The 24,541-nt window shown below is 38.7% G+C and overlaps 1 protein-coding gene across 1 annotated transcript in view; it reads left to right on the forward strand.

Moving 5' to 3' along the window:
• Lemd3 (LEM domain containing 3) overlaps positions 1-22,609 on the forward strand; it is a 46,815-nt gene extending 24,206 nt beyond the window's left edge. The window contains exons 3-13 of the mRNA XM_075954245.1: positions 1,044-1,110; positions 3,629-3,696; positions 13,783-13,862; positions 13,952-14,097; positions 16,206-16,307; positions 16,418-16,520; positions 17,183-17,361; positions 19,365-19,446; positions 19,995-20,100; positions 20,192-20,270; positions 20,462-22,609. Coding sequence (XP_075810360.1) covers positions 1,044-1,110; positions 3,629-3,696; positions 13,783-13,862; positions 13,952-14,097; positions 16,206-16,307; positions 16,418-16,520; positions 17,183-17,361; positions 19,365-19,446; positions 19,995-20,100; positions 20,192-20,270; positions 20,462-20,625 — 1,176 coding nt within the window. The 3' untranslated portion in view covers positions 20,626-22,609. The remainder of the gene's footprint in view (positions 1-1,043; positions 1,111-3,628; positions 3,697-13,782; positions 13,863-13,951; positions 14,098-16,205; positions 16,308-16,417; positions 16,521-17,182; positions 17,362-19,364; positions 19,447-19,994; positions 20,101-20,191; positions 20,271-20,461) is intronic.
• The last annotated feature ends 1,932 nt before the right edge of the window (positions 22,610-24,541 follow it).

A 24,541-nucleotide genomic window follows, 5' to 3' on the forward strand; every position in this document is an offset into this window, starting at 1 on the left:
GTGCTGTTCCCTCTTCTCGGAATGCTGGTCAGCTCTATTGCTCTGCTACAAAGATGGGCTTTTGTTTACCCACTCCTCTCTGTTTGCATTGAACTTGGCAGCTATATTGTGACTCTGCATGGTGGTGGTGCTGGTCTTGAGAATAGGAGATACCTTGTTCATGTGTCTCACTTTGCTTTGAAAAAATAGTTCTTCACTGTTTCACTTCATTGAATGTTTCATGTTAATGGTTGGTAACTGTATATGGGGTCATCTTGAAAGTCTAGGACAGGATGTATGTCAAAAGAACAATACACATTCCTTTAGTTTTACGTCAGTGAGTCAGATTAAAACAAGCCATGGAGAATGGCTCAGCAGCTAACAGCGCTTGTCAGTAAGCGTGACAACCTGAGTTTGAACATACACAGTAGAAGGAGAGAAACAATTCCTGTACATTGTTCTCTGATGTATGTGGGGTATTCCCCAGTGTGTGCAACCCACGTGTATGTGCACAAATTAAGTCAGTCAGTCAAACACGGAATGTAACCTGTACGGAAGAATGACAAGAACTATATATATATATATATGAACACACATTATATACACACACTATATACACTGTGAAATTCGAAGGGTTGCTTTGATGGCTGGGAGGTTATTGTGTGTGAAATCCTATTTTGTAGTTTCTTTTTTTCTAAAATGTATTATTTTTAATTATGTGTACATATGTGTGTGTATGTGGGTATGTGCACTTAGGTGCTGCTGCCTGCTGAGGCTTGAGGCCTCAATTCCTCTGGAACTGGAGTTACAGAAGGTTGTAAGCTGCCTGACGTGGGTGCTGGGATTGACCTCTAGCTCTCTGGAAGAAAACCTCATAATCGCTGAGCCACCTCTCCGGCCCCCTGTACCAACTTAATAGTCCTCAAGAAAGTAAAATAATTAACAGTGATAATGATAAGATTCTTTAAAATATAGTAGCTATTGTTTCCATATAGGTTTGTCTTTCAGATTATATAGCTTTAACCATTTTTTCTTCGTTTTCATAATGACATTTTTCATTTTAGGAGAGTGAAAGAAATCTTCTGATGAGCACATTGTACAGACTTCACGACCGACTGGCCCAGCTCGCAGGTATTTTTTTTAACTTTCATTGGCTCCCAAACCATTTCTAAAATTGTTGGTGTGTGTACACTATGTGAAAGTAGAAGTAGTCTGCCTTAGTACAGCCATATTTATTCAAAAGTTTTCTGTAGAGAGTTTTAAAAGAAATTTGTACAGAGGTAATCAAGGCTATTTTTCTGCTTGCCATATATGTTTGATATATGTATATTGTATAAACAGTAGCAAATTCTGAAGTCGTAGATAGCAGTTGAATTGGACAGGCAGTAATTAATTAGAATCTCAGATTAGATACAGAGGTGTAGATTTTCTTTTGGTTTAATGCAGTTGTTATTCCTATAGTTAAAGTAAATATCGTATTCTATTTTTCATTGAATTCTCATATTCTGCTCTTATTAGGTCTACTAGAGTACTCAGGTATCAACACATCTGCAGTCTGAATAATTGAATGAAATTATTAAGTGGGTTCTTACTGTGTTTAATATTTGTAAGCAGTATCTGCTACTGTAGCATATCTGCTTATCCAGTTCGGTATGGACATTATTAACATTTTATCTGTAATCTAAAGAAATGTCTTTGGACAGGAAACATAAAAACAGAGTGGACTGTTGCATGCCAGGGAGGTCTTTGGCAGAAGTCTAGGGGACAGATTGGGGACTTCTCTTAAATGTAATTAAGATTCTGACGTTTGTTTCCCATGTCTTATCTATTTTGCTCTTTGGGTCCATAGTTTTGCTCGTTGTTTTAGGTTTAGAATTCTGTGCACATCATTAAATGCTTTCTTTGTACCGATTGGGTTGCCTTTCATTTATTTGGTCTGGGTCGGTGGTGGCGCACGCCTTTAATCCCAGCACTCGGGAGGCAGAGGCAGGCGGATCTCTGTGAGTTCGAGGCCAGCCTAGTCTACAAGAGCTAGTTCCAGGACAGGAACCAAAAAGCTACGGAGAAACCCTGTCTCGAAAATCCAAAAAAAAAAAAAAAAAAAAAAGAATGAGTCATTTATTTGGTCTGCTTTGGCACCTGGAAGTAGGTTGATGATATTCCATGGCTAAGAAATCCTGATGTTGCTAACTTAAGCCTGTTTGGCTCTCAATAGCAGTGCTATGTCATATAGTCTGCGGCTTACTAGATCAGCACACAGAGATTGCTTTTTAATGATGTAGATTTCCTTCCTTGGAGTGGGCATTGGCAAGTTTTTTCCTATAAAGTGCCTCATAAGCCGGGCGATGGTGGTGCACGCCTTTAATCCCAGCATTCGGGAGGCAGAGGCAGGTGGATCTCTGTAAGTTTGAGCCCAGCCTGGTCTACAGAGCTAGTTCCAGGACAGGCTCCAAAGCCACAGAGAAACCCTGTCTCGAAAAAACCAAACAAAAGAAAGTGCCTCTGTCACAACTATTTTATTTTTGCTATTACATGCAAGTAACCATAAATAGTATATTGATCAATTAGCTTGATCATAGCCCAGTGAGACTTCACTTATAAATAGCAACAGCAGGCCACATTTGGCCCGTGCCTGTATCTGCTGACTTCTGGGTCTGTGGAATCTGAGTTTCTGAGGATGCATTGTAGAGCTGGAAAACCTGTTCATCCAGCAGCTACTCCTTCCCTTGTCTAACGGCCACCTTTACAGCCTGGCTCCTTGAGCAAATTGTAAGAACAGACTTTCATTATAGAAAGATGTGACAGGATTTCACTTTAGTTACTATATTTTTGTTTTGTTCGTTTTTGTGTTTTGTATTTTTTGAGACAGGGTTTCTCTGGGTAGCCCTGGCTGCCCTTGAATTCACTCTGTAGACCAGGCCGGCCTCGAACTCAGAGATCTGCCTGCCCCTGCCTCCTGAGAGCTGGGATTAAAAGCCTATGCCATCACACCCAGATTATAATTTTAGGTTGAAGAAGGTATTTTTAGACTACTTGAAAATAATAGGGCAGCAAAAACTTAGAACTAAAGTTTATTATTAAAAAAATTCTCTCTAGTAGCCAACCACGTATAGTCTGGAAAAAAGCTTTGGATTCTCTTCAGTTAGATTAAAGAAGAAATTTTCTCTAACTTTTATTACACACCCTTTATAAAAAACTAAGCCACAGGTTCATAGGTAGAAATTCTGGCCTACTCTCACTGCTGACCTGTTAAACAGTCCTGCCAGCGGTGAGCGTGACTGTGCTCTGAAAGTAGATGTGGCTTAGTGCGGAAGTAAGGTTAGTGCAGTAGTAAATTCAGACTCCCTTGAGTCATTGGTGTGTAAATTAGCGGATGTTTCCCTTTAAGAATAACCAATCTTCAGAGTAATGCCGTGCCTGCATTGCCTTACAGGTTAGAACACGAGAGGAAGGTATTCTTAGTAGACCAAAGTTCATTTAACAGTAGTTGCTGGAACTGTTTCTAGAAGACATGAGTAGCGTTCATCAGTCTTTACTGATTTTATATATGTGTGTGTTTGTGTGTGTAATTATATCATTTGTAAAATATTTTAAATTCTCTTTTTTTCAATATTGTACTTATTCCAAATTAGTATGTTAATCTTTTCAGGAGATCATGAATGTGGCAGTTCCAGTCAAAGGATGCTTTCTGTCCAAGAAGCAGCTGCATATTTAAAAGTAAGCAGTGAAATCAGAATTTTAGCCATATTCTTAAAGTTTATATATAGCCATACCATTATCAAAAAATATTAAGTATTTGATTACTTTAGTTTTACTGCTTAGGGAATAGTTTTCATATCTTTTTTAACTTCTTTCATAAATTTGCATTATCTACACTTTGTCATTTTCCATCCCTAAGTTTAGCTTTTGTCTGTTTTCTTCACGTTACTCTACCCGAATGGTTCTCAACCTTCCTAACACTGACCCTTTAATACAATGCCTCATTTTGTGAGGACCTCAGCCATAAAATTATTTTTATTACTACTTCATAGCTGTAATTTTGATACTGTTATGAATTATGATGCAAGTATCTGCATTTTCTGATGGCCTTTGGGTGTTGTGACTCACAGATAACCACCAATTACTCTTGTACATTTGTTTACATACACATGTGTTATTGGCTAGGTTCCTGGTAAGAGAGAACATGTGGGTTTTTTCTTTCTGAGATTGTGGACATAGAGTTGATTGAAGTGTATTTATATCTAAGGATATAAAGCCAATTGTTGCTCTAGTTTTACTTCTGCTGTGGATTTGGCAGAACAATGTCGTGGTTGTTTTGGTGGTGAATAGTACATAAAATGGATTTGATAGTAGAAGTGTAACTAATGTGAAGCTCTAGAGCCCCTATTCTGAATGCCTGTTCTAACTGTAGAAGTCCATTGAGTTGTATAGATTTTGTGTATGGTTAATTTTGGTGTGCTTTTTTTTTTATTTGTAATTTTTTTTTGTTTTAATAATGAAGTTTATGCAATTACAAAAAGCAGTCTTGTTGAAGGAGCTGCAGGCCTGCTTTTCGTCCCTCCCGGCTAGCTTTACACCAGAAATAACAACACACAAACTCTATTCATTTAAACACTGCTTGGCCCACTAGCTCTAGCCTCTTACGGGCTAATTCTCATATTTTGCCTAACCCATGTTTAGTAATCTGTGTAGCACCAGTCTTAGCGGGAAAGATTCAGCATGTCTGACCTGGCGGCTTGCTTTATTGCGTCTGCCCGGGAGAGGGGAGCATGGCCTCTGAGCTCACTTCCTCTTCCTCCCAGCATTCTGTTCTGTTTACTCCTCCCACCTATGTTTTAACTTATGAGGGCCAAGCAGTTTCTTTATTATAATTAACCAATGACCTTCCTCCATCACAGTCTTAACAATTTAGTGTCGTGTAAGCAGATATAATAAAAGAAAGTAGAAGTTTTTAGTGTTTTTTTTTAAGAATACTGTGTATCAAGTACTGCACATAAATGTGTAAAGAGCATGATAATAGCTGGGCACTGTGACACACACCTGTGTTTGTAGCTGCTTGGTAGACTGGAGCAGGGAATGTACTTGGAACTAAGCAGAGGACAGCCTGGGCAGCTTAGTGAGACCCTGTCTTAAACAGAGCAAAAGGTAGGAGGGAAATTTAGATAGAATTAAGATAGGTGGGGAACATGCAAGCAAGCAGGTGAGCAGCTAGTCATCTGTTTATCTGCTCTAGCTGGGTTTACTCTCAGGGGACTAAGAAGACTTGTAGGTGAGATTTTCTGTGCTGTTCAACTCATCCTTGAAACTAGTTGAAAAATAATAGAAGGAAATTGCCATTCTGATTTGTGGGAGGGAAAAATAGAATTTAAGAACCATCCTGGAAAGTTTTATTACTGTCCAGTTCCTTGCAGATAATCCCATAAAGATCCAAATGCTTGCAAATGAAATGTGGTCCAGCTTGTAGACTGTTGTGTGGGTTCAGTGTGAACAAGTGCTGTTCCTCCTACTCCCCTCTTCAAATATTATGGATTTAAATGTATGCACAGTACAGTATCGTAGCTGTATACACAGTGTTAGATATCCAATCTCTAGGACATCGGCATATCTTTCTCCCTCCTATCTTTTTCAGTCTGTGTACCCCTTAAGTCTAAAGTGGGTTCTTTTACATAGAAGGCAGTTGGGTGCTTTTTATTCATTTAGCCACTCAATGTATTGATTAGGTTGCTTCCATTTTCATTTGAAGTCTGTTATTGATGGGAGAAACTTAACTTTTTCTTTTTTCTGTTTCTAGTTACTTCTCTCTGTATGGAAAAATTGTTTTCCCGTCATTCATTCTGTTTTGTAATTTTTCTGTAGTGAAATGCTTTAATTGCCTTTGCACTACTTCTCTTTTGTCTTTTATGTCACACATATCCTTAATATGTAGAGCTCTTTACATTAACATTTTTAAAGCTTTTAAAACATCATTTTAAAATATGCTGTAGTTTGAAGTGATTTATACATGTATCACCATTATACAGTATTTGTATTTATATGTACCTTTATAAGTGAGTTTTATATTTATATGCTTTTATGTTTCTATTTGCATCTTTTAATATTAAATGCCTTTTGACTTTTCTTGTAAGGCAAGTTTAGTAGTATTGAACTTTACAACATTTTTATGGGAAATCTTTCTTAGTTTTTGAAGGTTAGTTTTCTGAATATGTGATATTCGTAGTTGGTAGGGAGTTTTCTTCCTCTTTGAACACTTTGTATATTTCATCTTACTCTCTTAAGATTTCTGCCCCCCAAAATCTGTCAATGATTATATAGGTTCTCCTATGCAACGAGTAGCTTTTATCTTTAAATTTTTCTTTGCCTTTTTATAGTAATAATAGTGGGGGAGTGGTTAAATAAATGTGCATGAGGGAGGCTAGAGGTCAACATTGTCTTCCTCAGTTGCCTCAATTGCTCCCCTTCTTATTTTGAAAAACAGGGTCCCTGAATCTTGACCTCCTCACTGGTTCACCTAAGCTGTATGACCAGAGAGCTACTGCCTCTGCCTCCACAGGTCTGGGGTTATAGATGCATGTCAGTACACCAGGCTTTTTATGTGCGTTCTGGGGATCTGAACTTGGGTCCCCATGCTTATGCAAGCAAGCACTTTACCAGCTGAGACCCCTCCCTTCTCCCCAGCCCCAATGACGATGTCTTTTGATGTGCTCATGTACAGTTTTGTCGGAGCTGTATTTCTTCTGACTTGTTGGGTTTCTTCTATCTAAATGTCTAATTCATTACTCATATTTGGGGAGTTCTGGCTAGGATATTTTCTTTTTCTTTTCTTTCTTTCTTTTTTTTCCTTTTCCATCTTGTTTCCATAATGTCTTCACTTTGACCTTTTTTTCCTTATGTGCCCCTAACTGATTAATATCAAATGATGGAGTTACTGATTCTTTTTTTATACACTTGAACATTTATAATTAATTTTCAATTAATTGTAATAGTTGTGTTATACATCAAACGTGGACTGTTTTTAATTTAATTCATGATTTATATGTACATTACAGTAAGAAGGAGTAACAGTGTAATGTGGTCAAGGCTAGACCTGGATTACAGTAAGAAGGAGTAACAGTGTAATGTGGTCAAGGCTAGACCTAGATTCAGATTCTAACACTGCATATTTGTACTATCTCTTAACTTTTCTGAAGATGCTCTGTTGAAAGTGAAAATTTTAAAAAGTGTATTTCTATATTTGTACGACTAAGAGTATTTTACTTGCATTCATGTCTATGCACCATGGGTGTGCTTGCTGCCCTTGGAGTTCAGAAGAGGGTGTTGGAGCCCCTGGAACTGCTGTTATTGAGGGTTGTGAACTGCCTTGTGGATGCTGAGAATTGAGCCTGCATCCTCTGGAAAAACAGCCAGTGCTCTTAACCACCAAGCCCTTCCCCAGACTAGAGAGGGAACTGTTAATGTCTCTGAAAAGTGTTGGGACATTTCAGTGAGAATATAAAGAACTGAGAGCTTAGTGCCTGGCTCTTACTGTAGCTTCCTCCCAGATTTTACTTCTGTGTTTGCTGAAGTAAATCCATTCTCATCTAGAGAAAGGTTTCTAGTGATAATGATGATGCTTTATTGTAGCTCAACTCTGGTTTGTTTGCTTGTTTATTCATTTATTTTTATCTTGAACTAGGTAGAAGTTGCCATCACTTCTAGGTTATGTAATGGTTAATAGATTGTTAATAGCCAAAGAATCAAAATGTTGCAAGAATTTTTTACTTACATTAGCATGGGTTCTGATCATGCAGCTCAATGTTCAGAGTAGAAGAATTGGCAGTAGGAATAAAGAAGGAATTGGATTGAGGAGGTGTAAAAAGACATACAATAAAATAGTCCAGCAGAACGGCAAATCTTGTAGAAGTCCGTGTGATCAAATGATTCCTCAATGAGATCATTGAAGTGATTTTACAACAAGACTTAAAATTGACTTCTGTACTCTAAAAACTAAAGAAATGGGGTGGTATTTGGAAGTGGAATTTGACTTGAAGGGGCAGGGACTGGCATGCAAGGCTTTTTCAACCTTTCTCTTTCCCAACCACTTGATTGTAGCTGCTCTTCAGCAGTACTGTGAGGCTCAAAGAAGCGGGGAGGTGCCCAGAGTTAGACTTGGCAGCAGCAGGATGGAGAATTTGGGGTCAGCGTTCACTGGAGTCGTGATCTGACTGTCTGTAGTAAGTCATGATATTGATGAGCTAGCTGGAGCCTGTTGTGTTTTCCAGGAATTATTTTATAATTCACAAAGTTGGATTTTGTTGGTGTTAGGTTTGCTCTGATCTCTTTTTTTATTCTTTGTATTTGCTTGTTTTTGTTTTTGCAGTGATGGGGATCGAACCCAGTAGATCAAGTCCCAGGCTTGCAGATGCTGGGCAAGCACTCTCACTAAGTTGTATCCAGTTCTTTTTTCATGTTACAGATTGAGGATTGCACTTTTCTTTAGTTTCTAACTCTGTAGACTTTCACTGCATTTTATAAAAGATTCTAGATTCCATTTCTTAAAGTTATTTTCTTTAAATATTTAATATTCATCTGGGTTTATGAATGCATATTTGTGTTTATTAGTCTTTTTAGGAGTTTCATTTTCAGGTCTTCAAGTGTTGTGAAATACGCGATGGCTATAATGTCATTCATAGAGTTCAGATAGCTGCCAAAAACACCCCCAGAACAAACAAAAATCACTTAACAAGATTTTTTTTTTGCTAAAAATAAAGTCTCAAATTCTAGATAAGTTTCAAGTATTTCTTAAAATAGTGTTTTATTTTCAATATAAAATTACTATCATAACTCACATGAAAATTAAAGGGAAAAAGGTTTTAAATTGACTGTAGAGTGGTAACCGGTAGCATTTTTGTATAGCTCTCTTTAGTCTTTTAAAGTGTATCTTTAAAATTAATATGACTGCAAATATCTCCATTTATAAATATTCATATATTTACCTTTAAGTTACTACATTTGCCTCTGCCATTAAACGGCTTAAGTTTTTTAAAATTGTTGGATAATATTTTATTATGTAACTGTATTGCATTGGTTTTTTTATAGTCATTTCCTTAGGAAATAATCCTAGAAAGGAAATTCCTTTTTCAAAGAGTATTAGCTTATAAAGTGCTTTTGATTCTGTTCGGATTGCTTCCTAATTTAGAATGATAGTTTAGCCTAGTCTAGCCTCAGTTTATTTTATCTGTGTAGCAGTATACGAACTCCTCCCCGCAAGCATGGTATCAAACAATGATTATAAGGCATATACAACAAGCTTTCTGTTTATGGAGAAATTCTTGTATTTATTCTATGTGTTTATATTATGATTTCATCTGCAAAGCAGATAATGTTATTTGTATGTAGGGGTAAATGAACCAATCCCATCTCAGCCCTTGGCTCAGCTCACGTGTAGGAGGATGTAGAACTCCTTCCCACAAATGCTCACTGGCTTGCTTGGGCTCTGGTGCGTTTTCAGTAGTCGTGATGAGTAATTCTCATTCATTACATTTTATTATCATTTTCTTTATTCTGCTTTCTCCTTTAAAAGGAATTTTAATGAATGTATTTATATAGATGTATTTTTAATCTTACCTACTGCTTTTATTGAGCCTTTTTCATAATTTGGTAGCTAAAGCTGACTTGTGGAAAGTTGAGAGGTCCCCCTGGTGGAAACCGTAGGAAACACATGCTTTGTATTTCCGTGAATGCTTCTGGGAACATTTTATGATGGTTTTCCTGTGGGGTGAGGGGATATGGGCTTGCTCTGCTTCTAAGTTGCTTTCAAAACCTGCTCATTTTGACACAGTGAGCAGTATTTAAGATTTGTGAGGACTATAGCTGCCAATGAGCCAGGTTATGATCAGAAAAGACGTTTACAGTTTAGCGTGGTACGATCATTGTCGATCATTGTTTTATTATTATCATTGTTGTTGATGATCATTGTTTTATGTGAAAATTAAAGTATTCTCAAGAGGCCTGTGATGGGGGTAGTACTTTCAGCAAGAGGCTACCTCTTCTGATCAGTAATGCTTCTGAAATAACATGGTATTCTGGCTTTCTACATCTCTACACATTACCAACTCCATTTAAGTTAGTTTTTTTTCTTGATTCCTTTTGTCTTTCTTTAGTTCTCATTATGCAAAGTTAAATCTTCTAATAGAAATTTGGTAGATGAGAAAAGTATTCTAACAAAAAGTGGGACTATGGCTTTATCAAGTATTCAGTTTACTTTGGTGCTATGTGCCGTTCTCAATTTCACAATGATCTAACAAGGTAGGGGCCATGAAACCTACTTTATGAGCAAACTAAAGCTTAGGAGTTTAATAACTGGGTCACTCAGCTAGAATATGATCAGACTGGGAGTGGAAGTAGAGAGTCTGTCCTCCTGTGCTGTTCCACTTCTTTGATGGTCTAGCTAAGTCCAGAGCCCTTTAGTTCTAGCTGTGGATAAACAATTGAACACTCTAAGGAGGCAGTTAAAAGTAGCACATTTCATAGACAATATATCTTCTTTTCACTAAGTGTGTGTATATATAGTTTGTAATGGAACTAAGATCTAGTTCCAGACCTGTTTGATACAGAAATGAACCCTGTCTCAAAAAAACAAAACAAAGCAGAATTCCTTCCCATTGAGTCAAGTCAGTGGTTAAATCCAGTATTGCTTTTTTTTTTTGGAGACATGTATGTATGATGTATGTAGCCAAGCTGCTGGTCTCCAACTCAAAATATCAAGAATATTCTCTAAATTAAAGGCACATAGCTATTTTTACCTTGCAATGACCTTTTTATGAACTGTCCACATTAGGTTCCTAGGTTGTATTATTTTAATATACTGAATGGATGCTTGTGCTCTTACACGTGCTACCCCTTCCAGATATACTTGATTTTCAGAATAGCTGCTGAAAATGTATGTTTTAAAATCATTGTCAGATGCATCAAATGTTAAGTTTCAAAACTGAAAAGCAGTTGTAATTTTGTGCAGTATTGACCTATGATCCAGAGGTGGTTAGCTTGTGATCCATAGGTAGGCCATCTCCAAAAGAAAACAAAAGTACTTCTCACATAAAAGACTCAGCTTATTATATAAGAGTGAGAATGAAAGATACCCTTTCTATAAAGCAAATTCAAGTAGATGGCCTGGACGCTACCTTTATTCTCTTAAAAATCCTAGCAAAAGTTTTGTGCAAGTCATGGTACCCAGCAAGTTAGCTGTGCGCTGTACAGTTTGGATTGCTAAAGCAAGTTTACCAGTGAACTAGAAAGACAAGTGTGACCCAGTGAAAACAGTTCCCAGTGCCATTGAGGAATATGTTGGTATAATAATTCAATAAACACTTCTAAAGTTATTTTAGGGGAGAGTGCTACAACTTAAAGTGCAGCCTTTGCACGTGAGAAAGTGGATGAAGTGATGCGTTGTGAATGACCCTGTTAGCACAGGGACTCTCGGCTGTGTGCTGCTCGGCTGTGCTTGGAGTTCCTAGCATAGTAGGTAGTATCTGTGGACCTTTGTGAATCCGTGCTGCATTAAGAAACACAGAGTATGTTTAAGAAGTTGGATAGGGTTTGGGGTGGACTGTCACAGAATGAATGGTTTGCCCAGTATGCATGAGGCCCAACGTTTTGATCGCAGTACCAAACAAACAAAATTAAATAAATTTTTTTGATATCTCTGTATATTCATTAATATTCTGCAATTGCAGAATAATATATATGATACAATGTGTAATTTTTACTTTGATTATTGATTTAAGTGTACACCCAGGCTATGAGATGGCTCAGTACATAAAATGCCTGCTACGCAAACATGGGAACCTGAGTTTGGATCTCTAGAACCCACATTAAAAGCAGGGCACAGTGACTCCTACCAGTGCTAGGAGGTGTGGGGGGGGAGCAAGTGAAGACAGTCACATGGGAAGCTCGTTGGTCAGTGCTTCTAACAGCCAGTGAATTTCAGATTTACCAAGAGGCTGTTGAGGAATACCTGGTGTTAGCCTTTGTTCTGCACATGCACACCCCAGTATATGCACCCACATACCCTACACACACGTGCACACCTACACACACAATAATAACATGAATCCTATCTACCACACCTGCCAACTATTAATGCTTTTGGTTTTTCTCTAATTATTTAGAACATTAAATTGCTTTTATTTGTAGGAAATGTGTTTATGTTTTTAAGTTTATATTCTTGGAATATCTTTTATGTAGGTGTGGCTGGCTGACTGATATGGTAAATATGTTAGTATGTACTTAAATATTTTATCACATTAGTAAGTAAAACTGAAAACAGTTAAAATTGGAATAATAATGAACTTATTACATGGTAAAATACTTGTAAAATGTAATGTATGTGTGTGCATGCACATATGCCTAAGAGCCATAGCAGGCGCAAGTGCGGAGGAGAGGATGACTTGGAGTGGGTTTCAGCTTGTTTCAGCTGGCTGCCCTGGACACTCCAGCTAGCTCGCCCACTTCCTTGCCAAGGATTCTGCTGTCGTGGCCTCTCCATATTGCAGAAGTGTTTCTATCATAAATGTACCGCTGCATCCAGCTTTTTACATGGCTTCTGGAAATCAAACTCCAGGTCTCAGTTGCACAGCTAAAGCTTTTATGTCTGGCTTATCAAGAGGAAACTAGATTCTTTTGTGTTCAGTGTATTATGATAGTGTTATGGCTGCAGTATGTCAAGAAAATACAGCTTCACACAAATATAATGTTTTAGATAATTGTTGATATTCTTCTTTGACACCACATCAAACCTCTAAGTAAGAAGAGGTGGTGGTGTTGGTGGTGTTGGAGGAGGAAGAGGAGGAGGAAAAGAGTTTGTGCATGTAGAGGCCAAAGAATGTTAAGTATCTTCCTTCCTCCCTTTCCACCTATTTGGAGACAGTGTCTCCCACTGAACATGGGGTTTGATGTTCTAGCTACTCTAGCTGCATGCCCCCAGCATCTCCTCCAGTCCCCACCTCCACCACCCTCCCGTGGTGTGCTTGCCCTCTATGTATGCAGTGCCTTGCCTTGACATGGGTGCTGGGGATCTGAACCCTGCTCCTCATGCCTGTCTTTCAGACTCCCTACCATTTGAGCCATTACCCTAACCCAAATAGTAATTTCAAAACAAAAACAGTAGCTACCACCGTCAGTGAAGATTTGCAATTTTCTCTCATAAAAGTTCTTGGGTCTGTCTTGGACTTTGAGCTGGTCTTTTACCTGTGTATGACTAACTTCTTTAAAAACTGGGTTGAGAAATACTGGATTACTGAGTTACTGCCATCTCTCCGGTACTGTTTGTTAATGCTGTGTGATATCACTTAGAGCCTGTAAGTACCATGAACATCACGTGTGAGATTTTTCTACTGTATACACTTTCACCTGAAAGTCTGAACTTACCATTAGTTATAGTCTAGGTTGCTGAGCTTTCTGGGCTGAATGGGTTCACACGTTGAAAACTTAAACCATCCAAGTCTCAGCAATTTGCCATTTGTTTATTTGAAAATACTGTTCCATGTATAAAAAGTAAAATTAAATATTTTCACAATGATACTTAAAAACAAATTTAACAAATAGCTAAATCTGTAAATATAATACAACCCGAAAGAAAGTTTAGCTGAATATTAATAGTGGTTACATTGGAACCATGAGAAGATGGTGGCTTTTCTTTCTTTTCTCTTTTGGTACTAAGTTCTGTGTTCTTATTATTCTGTTTGTGTGATTAAAATAAAAGCAGCATGTATTTATATGACAGTTTACATAGGACTATTGAGAATGGTTCTCTATTTTTTTTGTTAGGATTTAGATCCTGAGTATGAAGATGTATTTAATACTTCATTGCTGTGGATTTTAAAAAATGGGAAAGATGTTGGAATAAGGTACAGGATTTGATTTACACTTTGATGATTTTGTATTCTCTGAAATGGTTTTTATAATTTTAATCTCTACTTTCATTATTTTTAAATAGGTGTATTGGTTATGGGCCTGAGGAAGAGCTGGCAAATATAACTGACGTGCAGTTTTTACAGTCCACCAGACCCCAGATGCCTTTCTGGTGTCGTTTTCGACGTGCTTTCATTACTGTAACCCATAGGTTATTGTTATTATGCTTAGGTAAGTTGTTAGGATTAGAAAGCTGTTATACTGCTTGCGTCTCACTAAATGTCAGAGCCAAGGGCTTACTCCTACGTCTGTAGATGCCATAAACCACATTGTGTAACTGTGACCAAGTACCTTACAGAAACGACTTACACAAGAAGGGTGGAGAGTGTCAGCCCACATGGAAGGAGGGTAGGGAGTGTCAGCCCACGTGGAAGGAGGGTAGGGAGTGTCAGCCCAGGTGGAAGAAGGGTGGGGAGTGTCAGCCCACGTGGAAGGAGGGTAGGGAGTGTCAGCCCACGTGGAAGGAGGGTGGAGAGTGTCAGCCCACGTGGAAGGAGGGTGGAGAGTGTCAGCCCACGTGGAAGGAGGGTGGAGAGTGTCAGCCCACGTGGAAGGAGGGTGGAGAGTGTCAGCCCACGTGGAAGGAGGGTGGAGAGTGTCAGCCCACGTGGAAGGAGGGTGGAGAGTGTCAGCCCACGTGGAAGGAGGGTGGAGAGTGTCAGCCCACGTGGAAGGAGGGTGGGGAGTGTCAGCCCACGTGGAAGGAGGGTGGAGAGTGTCAGCCCACGTGGAAGGAGGGTGGAGAGTGTCAGCCCACGTGGAAGGAGGGTGGAGAGTGTCAGCCCACGTGGAAGGAGGTTGGGAGTGTCAGCCCACGTGGAAGGAGGGTGGAGAGTGTCAGCCCACGTGGAAGGAGGGTGGAGAGTGTCAGCCCACGTGGAAGGAGGGTGGAGAGTGTCAGCCCACGTGGAAGGAGGGTGGAGAGTGTCAGCCCACGTGGAAGGAGGGTGGGGAGTGTCAGCCCACGTGGAAGGAGGGTGGAGAGTGTCAGCCCACGTGGAAGGAGGGTGGAGAGTGTCAGCCCACGTGGAAGGAGGGTGGAGAGTGTCAGCCCACGTGGAAGGAGGTTGGGAGTGTCAGCCCACGTGGAAGGAGGGTGGAGAGTGTCAGCCCACGTGGAAGGAGGGTGGAGAGTGTCAGCCCACGTGGAAGGAGGGTGGAGAGTGTCAGCCCACGTGGAAGGAGGGTGGAGAGTGTCAGCCCACGTGGAAGGAGGGTAGGGAGTGTCAGCCCACGTGGAAGGAGGGTGGAGAGTGTCAGCCCACGTGGAAGGAGGGTGGAGAGTGTCAGCCCACGTGGAAGGAGGGTGGAGAGTGTCAGCCCACGTGGAAGGAGGGTGGAGAGTGTCAGCCCACGTGGAAGGAGGGTGGAGAGTGTCAGCCCACGTGGAAGGAGGGTAGGGAGTGTCAGCCCACGTGGAAGGAGGGTGGAGAGTGTCAGCCCAGGTCAGATTGTTGGAATAGATAGCATGGTGGCCAGGAAGCAGAGAGGAGAGAAGCGGCTGCAGACAAGTATCCCCAACCACTTATCCCCCATGACTTACTTCTTCCATCTAGAGTCCATCTCCTAAAGTCCCCAAATTAGTACTGTCAACTGGTGACCTGGCCTTTATGAGGAACCATTTTCATGTTTCAAAGATAACAGTAAAGCTGAGGGTTATTTATGGCAATTGTGGGCCTGTGGGCCTGGAAAGTAGTTGTATAAGAAGAGAGATGAAACTTTGTCATGTAAGGTTCTAGAAGGAGCAAGTATAATAGTATGTGTATGGAAACCTACTTTTAGAGAATAGAATTGGAAAATAGGAGTTGAGCTTATTTTAAATAATGTAAGCTCTTAAATTTTTGGCTTAAAATGTCATTTATGAGAATTTTTTATATTTAGGTTCTTTGATATTTTTATAATTGGACAGAAGAAACTATTCCTCTTTTCTGTTTTCTTTGTTAGCCCTTTAAACATAATTCAGTTTACTTTACTAGTCTGTTTAGTAAAGCTCATTTTTCTAGTAGTTTACTGTTGAAAGGAGAAGAGCCTGAACAGTTTTTTTTTTTTAATAGTAGGTATTTAAACACCTTTAATATGATGGAAGAACCTTTTTAGAGATAGGTGAAATTTTGGGAAAGTACTTAATAGTAAGTGTTTCTGTGTAGTTTTATTATATGGGTAATTCAAACCTTTGCACTCCATTATTCCATTAGGGTGGTGAGATGGTCAGTGCTATACTAGCGACAGTGTACCTGTTACTGACCACAGTCTTAATGCCGGCCCTGTGAATGTTTCAGGTGTGGTGATGGTCTGTATTGTTCTACGTTACATGAAATACCGCTGGACTAAGGAGGAAGAGGAGACAAGGCAGATGTACGACATGGTGGTAAAGATTATAGGTACAGAATTTATAAAATCCTAAACTAGTTGTAGAACAGTTATCACATGATAAAGCTACAACATACTTGTTAGAGTCGATTTACTTGTAAAGCTTTTGATTTATTTTCAGATGTTTTACGAAGTCATAATGAAGCTTGCCAGGAAAATAAAGATTTACAGCCTTATATGCCGATTCCACATGTTCGAGATTCCTTAATACAGCCTCAAGACAGGTGTGTAAATCAGTACTCAGTTGAGATAAGTCAGAATGTTGGTACCTGTGGGAGACTTGGATCTTATTGAGAATTGTGACTCCTCTAAACTGCTTGACTGTACGTCCCCCTGTCCTTTCAGCACTTACTCTCCTCCTGATTTGCACAGTGTAATATGATAGCTGGTTTATTCTCATTCCTGCATCTTTTATTCTTGTTTGTCAGTCTTTCTCTTTATCCCTTTATGTTCATTGTACTAAGAAACAGAGCCAGACAAAAGCTAGCTAGGTTTTTAGTAATATTTTAAGTATTTATGTTGTTATTATTGAAGCTTTTAAAAATGAAAGCTAGAATCTAACTTTTTGAAAATTAAAAAAAAATTATCCATATTCTAAAAGATGTGGATTACATCTTCATCCCCAGTGGATACTGAGTCGACAACCAAGAGGACGCCATGCTCACGGCTCACCTCTGCCGTGGAAACTCAGTATCTTAAGGCAAGGCACAGGCATCTAAGTCATCCTTTAGGTAAACTGTCCCAAGTATATTAGCTGGGGGGCGGGGAGACAGACAGATGACAGGCGGACTAGCTAGTTAGCAATAGCTGTTACTTTAGTCATTGACATTTCTAAAAGATGGCAAGCCAAGAGTATAGTAAATTTGTCCTTTTGTTTGTGTGATAGGAAAAAGATGAAGAAAGTCTGGGACAGAGCTGTTGACTTCCTCGCTGCTAATGAATCCAGAGTGCGCACAGAGACACGAAGGATAGGAGGTGCAGATTTTCTAGTCTGGCGGTGGATCCAGCCTTCTGCATCCTGTGATAAGATATTAGTGATACCTTCTAAAGTATGGCAAGGTCAAGGTATGTATTTCTAAGCAAAACCAAAGATTTTCTCCTAATTTTTCAAAATGGACTTTATGTAGTTAACCGAAATACTGTAACCAAAGACATGTGAATGTGTTTACAGCTCCACCATTGGGGTGTAAAGGTTAGAGCACAGCTGCTTTGTCTGTAGTAGGGCAGATGTTCCTTTATCTTTCCCGTTTTGTTCACCGGAGCAGCTTAGTATTATAGCTCTAACTGCATTCTTGTTGCTGAACACATGAAATCATTGTTACATGATTACAATCATTGTTAATATGTGTTCAGTATACAGTGTGTGTGTGTGTGTGTGTGTGTGTGTGTGTGTGTGTGTGTGTGTGCAGAATAACATTCTGTTTTCCAGTTTTTGCTTGCCTTCTTCTTGTTTCTCACTAAGATACCTTTACTGAGTGTCTCCCTTCCAAGGATCTTGTGTAGCTCTCTTTGTTGGTTTTCTTAATAGTGTGTGTAGTTTCAGAGAGAGATGGTAAAATATATAAGGGGTTTTGAAGGTTGTGTGCTTATCCTCTACTATACAGGAGAAGCATGTATGTCAAACGATATATATGGGGATTATAATAGTAAATCCTCTTTCCTACTAAGTATAGTATTCCTAGAAAAGGTAAGTGAAGTGTCTTAGAATTGCATTTTTAAAGTACAATCATATCATTCCCACCTTCCCCCCGCCCCATCAATTTTACTTTAAAAAGCTTTAGTAGACTTTAGTCATGGAGTTGGGTGGGTGGAGAGGATCTGGAAGGACTTGAGAGAGGGAAAACCATAATCAGAATATACCATACGAGAATTTTTTTTTTCAGTTAAAAAAGTGTTTTATTGTTCAAAATGCTAAGAACAAATGATTTCCTTGAAAAGTTGCACACAGGAATACCCTGTGGAACTAGAAACAGTTTTAACTCTTTTCACACCACTCTGCCTGTCTCTGGCACCTGAGCCCTTCAAGCCTTCTCGTGGCTTTGGCAATAGCTCCTTTTCCTGGTTTCTCGTCCACACTGAGCTTTTCTTCCAGTCAAATGTTGTGTCCCATGCCCCTCCTCTTCCTTCTTCCTGCTTACTTCTTATTTTCCCTTTTCTGGGCTTTTCTGTATTGCAGTTTCTCAGAGCTGCTTTCTTGTTCACTTTTTTATTCACCTTTTCTCATGTGGTGGCTTCATTGCATTTCCGTATAATAACTCGCATGTTTGTAGTTTACATTCATGGTGCTAAGTTTCAGACGTCTGAAAACTCACCTTGACGTGAGTTGAGCTCTCGGTCTCGTCCCAGTGTCCTCCTCTGGTACCCAGTCTAGTTAGTGGGTCCACTCGTGTTGGCTCCCCACGTCCCCCCACGTCCCTGGAAGTCCTCCTCAGGCTTCCTGCGTCGGCCATGCTGTGTGCGCTCCTGTCCACTTCACTGCCTCTTGGACAACAGAAAACTTTCTGGCTGTCTTAAAATCACTTTGCCTATTTGATTTTCCACACAATTAATTCAATTTTTTTAATATTTAAAGGTAGATCTTGTCATATGAGTCCTCTTAAAACACATGTGTGATTTAAAATTACTCCTATACATTGTTGGGATACTTGAGATAGTCTGACTTCTCCTTTCCCAGGCTTGTCTTTCTGTTCTATTCCAGCCACACTGGGTTTCATTCACAATCTTGTCACTGGCCAGTACATACCTCACCTCTACCTGAAATGTGCTCTCACTTCTCTCCCCTGCTGCCTCACTTCTGCAGGGAAATCTTAGCTCCCATTGATGAGGATGTTATTTTTACAACTTCCTGGTTTCCTTAGGACTTAATGACAGCTTGAACTCCCTGGAAGACACTATCAGTGTCTGTTTCTTCCACCAAACTATTGGCTCTGGATATTGATGACTATCTTAATCCACCTTAATTAACTGGCTCATTAAAAGTACACAATAAATATTTTTTAATAAACTAAAAGATTGTCTTTTAACAAAATGGAACAATTTCAAGTAACACAATTATCTTTTTTTTGTAGCATTTCATTTAGATAGAAGAAATTCACCACCAAATAGTTTGACACCATGTTTAAAGATTCGAAATATGTTTGACCCAGTTATGTAAGTATTATGAAAAGGCATACATATAATTTTTATTTGGAGTATTTGGGTGTAAAATACATGGTACATCTATAATGCTGTGTCTAAATAAATTTTTTTATTATTTCTAACTATAAATGTTATGCTTTTTTCCTTTTGTCAAGTCTCAAGCAAAGGGACCCACTGCATGCTTTGCTGATTAGAATATCAGCTCCAGTCAGCATTTGATTGCGTTAGGCAGATTTAAAGTGAAACTACTTTTCCTTTTGCCCTCCATGTATGATTCAGTGGGGCAGATGAGAGAACGTACTGGAACAGGTGCTTTGGAAAGAGAGACTTGAAGTGTGTATTAAATAAATGAAGACTTGAAAGTGTTACTGACAATGAGAAAACAGTATTCAACTTCTGCATCTCTAATGCTGGTGCTGGCACTAGTCTGGAAAAGGAAGTGAAACATCTTACAAGTATATAGGTAGACAAATGACTGAACTCCTTTGTTACACTGTGGTGTGAGAGACAGTGAATACAGGTAGGAATAGCACAGTTGATTTTGTTTCTCTTTATTCCAGGGAAATAGGAGATCAATGGCATCTGGCAATTCAAGAAGCAATTTTAGAAAAATGCAGCGACAATGATGGCATTGTTCATATTGCAGTAGACAAAAACTCACGTGAGGTAAATCACGTCTCATATGGAACACAGGGGTTTATATCTGTTGCTGTTAAACTAAGACTTCTTTTCTCTGTCTGTTTTCTTTTTGTTACAGGGTTGTGTATATGTTAAATGTCTGTCTCCAGAATATGCTGGAAAGGCTTTTAAATCCTTGCATGGCTCTTGGTTTGATGGTAAGAAATTTGAATATTACAAAGATTTGGGAAGGAAAATTAGTTGCATCTTAGATTATACCTGATTTTAAATAATTTTTTGAATGATTTTAGATACTTTTGCTTCATTCTCATTCTGTACTACAGTTAATTTTCTACAAATACTAAGCATAATTGTAAAGATCTAAAATATGATTTTTATCTTGCAACAGGGAAGTTGGTTACAGTAAAATACTTACGACTAGACAGATACCACCATCGCTTTCCCCAGGCTCTTACTTGCAACACTCCCTTGAAGCCATCAAATAAACATATGAACTCTATGTCTCACCTGCGCCTTCGGACTGGCCTAGCCAATTCTCAAGGAAGTTCCTGAAAAGACCCCTTCACTCCTAGGACTGTTATTTAAATAGGAAAAGTCCCGTTTGGCTTCCCGTCTTCCTTTTAAAATGCTTTTTGTATGTAATATTTTTATTGCGAAGACAGCTGTTTGAAAGTTGCAGAAATCTTGAGGTTCCAGAGGGATTTAGCAGCGAGGCAGCAATGCTGAGCAGGTGGCATAATTGTTGTCTCCAGTGTTTGGAGCTCAGTTAAGCCAGTGCATTTGAGGCTGTACACAAGGAACACTGACTTTATAGTAAGCGTTTCAGAGGTGGTGGTTATATTTTGCACCAAAAAGTGCACACAAAAGCATGGCGAAGCCGCTTTTTATATTTCCATAATTTCTTGTGGACTAATGTGAATTTTTGTATACAGTCAGCTGCATAGTTCCTTGCAGGCTACTGTGGTAAAACTATTCATTTCCCACTTAACCTTAGGTTTCTCTTGCTTGTAAAAGGTTCATTTGCTGCAGCTGGAAAATGGGGAAATTTATTTGGTTTTAATAGTTACATACATTTGTAAGTGGATGTACGTGTACTCAAATTGGCTTTTGTATATATGTATAAATGCTAATGGTAGTGGAAGTCTTGTTTTGTGAGAATGTCTGCTTTAGCAGTAAAATAAGCTTTCTATTTTATTCATAATCTAATTTGTGTATATATATGTTCATAGCTGTGTGTTTATATACATATGTAACATGTGCAGGAACATATTTATATATGCACACAGATATATACATATGGCTGTACTGTCATAGATGATCAAACGGCCAAATACCTGAAAGTATTAGATACATGTTTAAAATACTTTTTATAGATTTTTATATAAAAAAATGCCTGAGTATGATTTTGTGTGAAAGTTCTGGCACCAGTTGTAATGAGTTCAAATTTATGCAAGCAATAAAGAAGCAATTGGCAGATACTGGAAAAACATTTTGTGAAAAGCTGTGTTTATTATAAATACTGGGGCTCTAACAGTGCTATTGGGATTATGTCATTTTCCCAGTCTGTTTATAGCTCCTGTTCTCTGTTCAGTGTAGAGCAGGCACGTTGTTGCAGCAAAATGTATTACACAAATTATCCTTGGAATGTTGGGCCATAAAAGCCTGCAGTGTAGAAAATGCACAAATGGCCCTTGGTTTGTGCATCAGTGTTTGTTTCAGTAAAGCTACTTTATTATTGTTTTATGATTTCAGGTCAAAATAGTTACTGATCAAGGTTTATTTGTAACCTAAAAATTGGCTAAAAGATTAAAAGATAACCTGGATATATCATTGTTGGTCCAAGTGAATTCGTGAAACAGCTGGAATGACCAATCTTAGTCTCTGTTTCAAATTCGGTTTTCCTTTTGTTGTATATATGTTGGTTTGCAGCATGACCTTGCACAGATAATGCACGTTTTCTGGCTAAGTGACCATGATGCGCACTATTCTGTAACAGAACCTTCGTGCCTTACCTGTGTGCTTTGTGGGCACCATGTTTATGAGGAAGAAATGATTTGCTATCAGAAGAGAATACATTTTAGATTCTCAATCTATGTCTCAGATGCTAATGTGTTAAAATATAAATATATAATATATAAAATAACCAATCTTTCTGTATTTTATGTGCATCATAGTGATTTATTTGAGCTTAGTGACCCATCTTGTAACCTGTTGCAAGAGTGAATGTAAAAATAGTTGTGGCATTTTAGCAGGTCACTGTTGGATGCAGATGCATCTTTTTCTTGCTTCTAAGATATATTTCATGTGAACATTGTACATTTATTATTGTAATATATACTATTATGCAGCTTATTTTACCTGAAACTCTTAAGCTGACCAAGAGTCCTCCCTATAAGACAGATGGGAATGTGTATAATAATTAGGTATTTGAAAAGTTCTGGTTTGATGTAATCTGTTTTTTTTGTTTGTTTGTTTGTTCTGTTTAAAAAAGAAGGAAAACATTCTAATTAAAAATTTATTAGGTTTTTTAAAAATGCGTCTTTGTTTTAAAGAAACTTGTAAAGTGTCTTGTGTCTTTCTTTCTACCAGTGAAAATAGTTATCTTTATATTAAATCTCTGTATCTAAAAATGGATGTGTGTTTATAAAGATGAGGACCATAAAGTTAATTTTTTGGTGCTGGCTTTAGTATTTTGAGGTGGAAGTCTCACTCTGTCGCCTAGACTGGCCTCAGCCTTGGGCAGTGCTCCTGCTGTGGCCTTCCGAGTGCTGAGATAGCACAAAGGTGAGCCCCCATGCCCAGCTGTCTGATTGTGACTACCCGTTGTCAGCATTTTAAACAGTCTGTTATTGTATGTTAACTATGCATGATAATGGGCTTCGTTATGATATTTTTATGCATGTAGATAATGTATATTCACCCCTCCCCCATTATCCTTTCTTGCCCTCTTCCTATTCTTGCCAAATTCGCCTCCTAACTTTTTTCTTTATGCAAATGTCCTCATTTAACCTTCAAGTGTTTGGATTAGGTGGTGACAAGAATGTAAAGAACTGCATCACTAAACTCTTTAGGCAGCTCGTTCTCTCAACAAAGACAACAGTTTTATACATTCTGACTGAAACCCTTAACCCATTATAAACCAATCACAATCAGTTTTTAACTGCTATACCATTAGTTTAGATTTTTCTTCAGTGCTTTAGTCTAGTAGAAAGAAGATTTGACTCATTAGTCACGTGATAGTCTTATAGCTTGCTAATATAGTGACACTGGTTGTCTCTGTTAGGAATACAGAGATAAAAAATACAGGCTAATATATCTGGTCACATCTGGAGGAAGAACATAGTAAGTTAAAAGATAATGTCATGTGTTATAATGTGGAAAGAAAATAGGCAGGCATCTGAGATACAGAGAAACTTGGATACATCTTAGTAGGTCAGATACAGAACAGGGGAGTTATGGGCCAAGGCACTGGGTCTAGCATTTGTTAGAGTCATGATGGTAAAGGTCTTTCTCTTGAGCTCTCAGGAGAGCTTCTGCTCTTGTAATAAGGTCGTAAGAGTCAGTGTGTGGAGCCATGTCATAAAGCTTGTATTCATCATGTTCACTGGTGTGTATATTCCTGAATGTTATCAGAGCCTCCCTCATGTTGGGCTTTTGGGGTTTACCTTATATTGCTTTTATAGTTTGTATAACAAGTTGTTTTTAAGTGAGCAGTATTTAGATGTGCTGTGTGCCAAACATCTTTAATAAGATTTGCTTTCACAGACCATCCCCTGCTTTTCCTATTATGAACTCATTGGCCATCTACATGGCTTCTTTGCCCTTTCCTCCTAGGCCTATCTCAGCAAACCACTTTTTCCAGATCTCTTCTCATAGGATGCTGACCCAGGCAGAGCAACCATCCTCAGGCAGTTGGGAGCTGAGAATAATTGGGAACTGAGACTTGTGTTTTAAAGAAACTTAATATTCTGGGTGCTCGTCTATTGGTCTTGAATCCCTGTTAAGGAAACCCTGCAGACAGCCTGATAGACGCATTGTTGATTCTTAGATTTAAAAAAAACAATAGAACCTGTGTGTTTAGATTTACTTTTTCTTCTTAGTCGTCAGAGAACTGCATACATTTCTGAATTTGGAAAGATGGGAATTTAAGCATAGAGAACACTGTAACAAAGACAAAACTAAAGAACCTCCAACCCCTAACTCATGCCACCACCATCACACGCACGCACACAAGCACGCACGCACACGCACACTACAGCAGTTGTTTGGGAGTCACTAAGTTTGAGGTAATCGTTAGAAATAGACAAGATAGTGAGTGACTCTTACAAACTTAGAATATTGGCTTATTGTAGAATTCAGATGAGCAATTAATGATTCGTTGGGATAAAAGATTTGAAGAATGAGATGAAATGGGAAAGACTGAATGATTAGCTGGACATTAAGGAAGTAACTGAGACATGATTTTTCT

The sequence above is a fragment of the Microtus pennsylvanicus genome, chromosome 20, assembly GCF_037038515.1.
Source record: "Microtus pennsylvanicus isolate mMicPen1 chromosome 20, mMicPen1.hap1, whole genome shotgun sequence".
NCBI classification, from domain to species: Eukaryota; Metazoa; Chordata; class Mammalia; order Rodentia; family Cricetidae; genus Microtus; species Microtus pennsylvanicus.